At 36.9% G+C, this 3,594-nt stretch overlaps 1 protein-coding gene across 1 annotated transcript in view; it reads right to left on the bottom strand.

Annotated features, from left to right (window-relative positions):
* Positions 1-417: 417 nt before the first annotated feature.
* Positions 418-3,594, bottom strand: part of HECTD1 (HECT domain containing E3 ubiquitin protein ligase 1) — a 117,540-nt gene continuing 114,363 nt past the window's right edge. The window contains exons 41-42 of the mRNA XM_006835365.1: positions 2,056-2,200; positions 418-1,372 (exon numbers count right to left, since the gene is read on the bottom strand). Of these exons, the coding sequence (XP_006835428.1) occupies positions 1,235-1,372; positions 2,056-2,200 (283 nt within the window). The 3' untranslated portion in view covers positions 418-1,234. The remainder of the gene's footprint in view (positions 1,373-2,055; positions 2,201-3,594) is intronic.

Here is a 3,594-nt window from a genome sequence, read left to right as displayed (position 1 = left end):
GAATTTGGAAAATGTGTAAATACAGCCCTTCTTCAAACTCAGGAAATAGCAATTTCCTGATTGTTTCTTTCACATTAAAATAACATTAAAAAATCCAGCTGGATCTTAGACTTACATATCCTGCAGATACAATGGTAAGCAGTGGATCTGGTGCTTATAACAGTAATACAGATAACTTGGCTGTTTCCCGCTGATGAACATTTTAAGACTAAACACAACAGTTGGATCACAATTAAGCATGAAACATATATTTCTTCTGAACCTTCTACTTTCAATGAATGTACTAATTATAGAAAAATACATTTCATGTGATAATTTCAGAAAGTCAAATCTTAGTAAGTCAAAATTAAAAAAGTATCTGGTTAATAAGCTCTTAGGTGATGAGTGGCAGTGAAATAGTCACATGACGCAATTTTGTACGCTGCAAACATTTTAATGATTATTGTTGAGCATACATTTGGAAAATTTTTACTTCAAACTGCAACAAGTTAAATAAATGTTTATAATATACAAAGAAAATACAACCAAAAGAAAACCTTGCATTAAGTGTGCCTTGCACCTAAGACCAGTGTTGTTTTCTCCTCCCACTTAATATATCTTTATTTTTGAGCTGCACAAACACACTTAAGAACTTGATCTTTATAAGTATGGCATTTAGGAAATAAAAACATACTCCCACCTCAAAGAAATAAAAAGGCTGTGCATGATTATATGCCAAACAAATGAGAGAATACTAGAATACTCTGATAGTGCAGGCATCATTAAAAAGGAAAAGAAAATGCTTGAGATGTTCATTAACTCTCTTGGGTTTTAAGGAAGCAGGATTTTTGACCAAGTAGCTTAAAAAGCCAGCAAAACAGGGATCAGTGATGGCAACTGTAGTGTATGGAGTATGAAATGACAAACTTTACACAAATACACTGTTAGAAATGTACCAGTGAACACTGAAGATCTGAGAAGCTGCTCTTTGGAACAGTTAAGTAGGACCACCATATTCCAGTCACATAAGCCCTTGTAACAACACACAGTGTTCTGTGCTATATACTTGCTGGCTGGGTAAAGGATTTGTTTTGTCATTAGCAGCTAACAAACTTAATCCACATTCATAAAGCCTTAAAGGTGGAAAAAAGGCAAGTGTCATCGGCATGGAGGATCATATACTTCTCTGCACACAAATAGGAGAGGCTTCACTAGTATTTCAAAAGTCTCTGATGTCTTCATTGCACTTCAAAGATCAATTGAGATGAAAACCTTTCTCCATGGTAGCAGCTAGCAGGCGCTCTCTCATGATCTCCTCAGAAGAATATTCAGGCAACTTAAGATAATGCACACAAGTATTCACTGATGGATAGCTTGCATCAGTAGCATCAACCTATAAAAATGAAAATAACAAAACATCATGATTGTAAATACTTCTTTTAATTCTTAAATAGCCAAATGCTGTATGGATTTCCCGTTAGCTAGATGTTTTGTAAGGACCTCTGGTAGCGTAGTGGTTACTGCTAACCTTAAGGTTGGCAGTTCGACACTACCAACAGTTCTGCGGGAGAAAGATGAGGCTTTCTGCTCCCATAAAGACTTACAGCCTCAGAAACCCTGTACAGGGTCACTATGAGTCGGAACCAACTCCACTGTACTTAACAACAATATAGTAATTAAGGAGGTCTGGTAGCGTTGTGGTTACGAATCAGGCTGCTAACCTCAAGGTCGGCAGTTCAAGACTAACAGCGTTTCCGCGGGAGAAAGATGAGCCTTTCTGCTCCCATAAAGATTTGGAGCCTCAGAAACCCTGTGCAGGGTCACTATGAGTCGGAACCAACTCCATGGTACTTAACAACAACAACAAATAGTAATTAAGGAGCTCTGGTATCATAGTGGTTATGAGTCGCGCTGCTAACCTCGAGGTCAGCAGTTTGAAACTACCAGCGGTTCTGCAGGAGAAAGATGAGGCTTTCTGCTCCCGTAACGAGTTACAGCCTCGGAAACCCCGTACAGGGTCACTATGAGTAGGAATCGACTCCACGGTACTTAACAACAACAACAGCTGCTTTATACCTTGCGTACAACAGTGAGCCTGGGATGGAGGTTAGCCAGTCCACCTGGGGGCAGAGTTGAACAGCCAGTTGTAAACTGTAGGAATGCTTTCCTTTCATCTGAAGACATGCCACATAAAACTTTCACAAACCTCAGGAAACCAGGGCTAAAAGAACAAAAATATAGTCATATTGATTTCACAGCAGATTTAAATGAAAAGCATTGCTAGTATACAGTAAGCTGACAATAAAAAAAATACTGACACACCAGAAGAATATGACTCTCTAAAAACTTTTAGTAAGAAATGGGCTGCCACTTTGTTAAGAAAAGAAGCACTAATGCAGTATAAGGGTCAAGCATTATGCAATGAAGCTAGTACATCAAGAAAGGTCAAGACATTTACATAACTAATCCAAATAAATGAATAAGTAATCAAATGGTACCTGAAATGATGATTTAATTACAGTGAAATGATAAAATTTACCTGTCATAAATTAATGTCATGGAATATACTATATATCAATTAACTGAGTTATAATAGGGAGAAATCTCAATAATGTTAAAGACTCTAAATCCTAAAGAATACATGCAGCTTTCAATATCTACAGGAGAACAGTTCATGGCTGCACAAGTCCCTTATATAAAATAGTGTATATAGTATTTGCAATAGCCTATGCATATCCTCCCATATACTTAAAATCATCTCCAGGTAATACAATGTAAAGGTTATTATGTAAAATTTCTACATCCTCTTAGCCTCTGAGGAATTGTTTTGCCCACTGAATGACTTTTTAGGAGCCACCCCTCTATGCTAATGTGTTGCATCCAAGGTTGGCTGAGTCCATGGATGTAGGACTCATAGATACAGAGGGCTGAGTCATATATGATTTAATTTACTAGAGTTCAAAAGCAAGCAAAATAATTTACTGGAAAGTGATGTAACAACTAGAAAAGGAAGAGGTTGTTGGTAGTTAAAATAACTCATGATACTCTTAATTTGGGGGTGTACATAAAACTGGAAATCAATTACAAAAAGAAATTTCCTTCCCTCAATTAATTTGGGGACTGAGAGGAAAACAAAGTAGTATAAGCCCTGTATTCTTAATACATCAGTGGTCATGAATGACAGAATGACTGAATAACTGTTTCAGACTGGAAAGGCATCACATCTAAATGCAGTTTTCCTAGTATCAGAGACAAAAATGCTATGAAGGACATTAGAAGAGTGGTAGACTGGTAGCTACCACTACCAGTCTCTCTGAAAGGGATCACATGAAAGGTCCCAGACAGAGTAGGAGAAAATGTGGAACAAAACACAAAATGATTTATATTTTATATATACATATATGATGTTGTAAAGTGCCATTACATCAGTTCTAACCCATAGTGACCCTGTATAGGGTTTAAGAGGAGCAGTTGCTGAGCTTGAACTGAAGACCTTATGGTTCAAACTAACTTTGCAGTCTAGCACATTAACCCACATTGTGACACCAGGACTCATTCATTTGGTTTTAATAAAATGTATATATGTATATTTATATATATGTATGTGTGTATAGG

The sequence above is a fragment of the Chrysochloris asiatica genome, unplaced genomic scaffold (assembly GCF_000296735.1).
Source record: "Chrysochloris asiatica unplaced genomic scaffold, ChrAsi1.0 scaffold00017, whole genome shotgun sequence".
Lineage (NCBI taxonomy): Eukaryota > Metazoa > Chordata > Mammalia > Afrosoricida > Chrysochloridae > Chrysochloris > Chrysochloris asiatica.
Note: the sequence above shows the minus strand (reverse complement) of the source record. Positions and strands in the feature narration are given on the sequence as shown.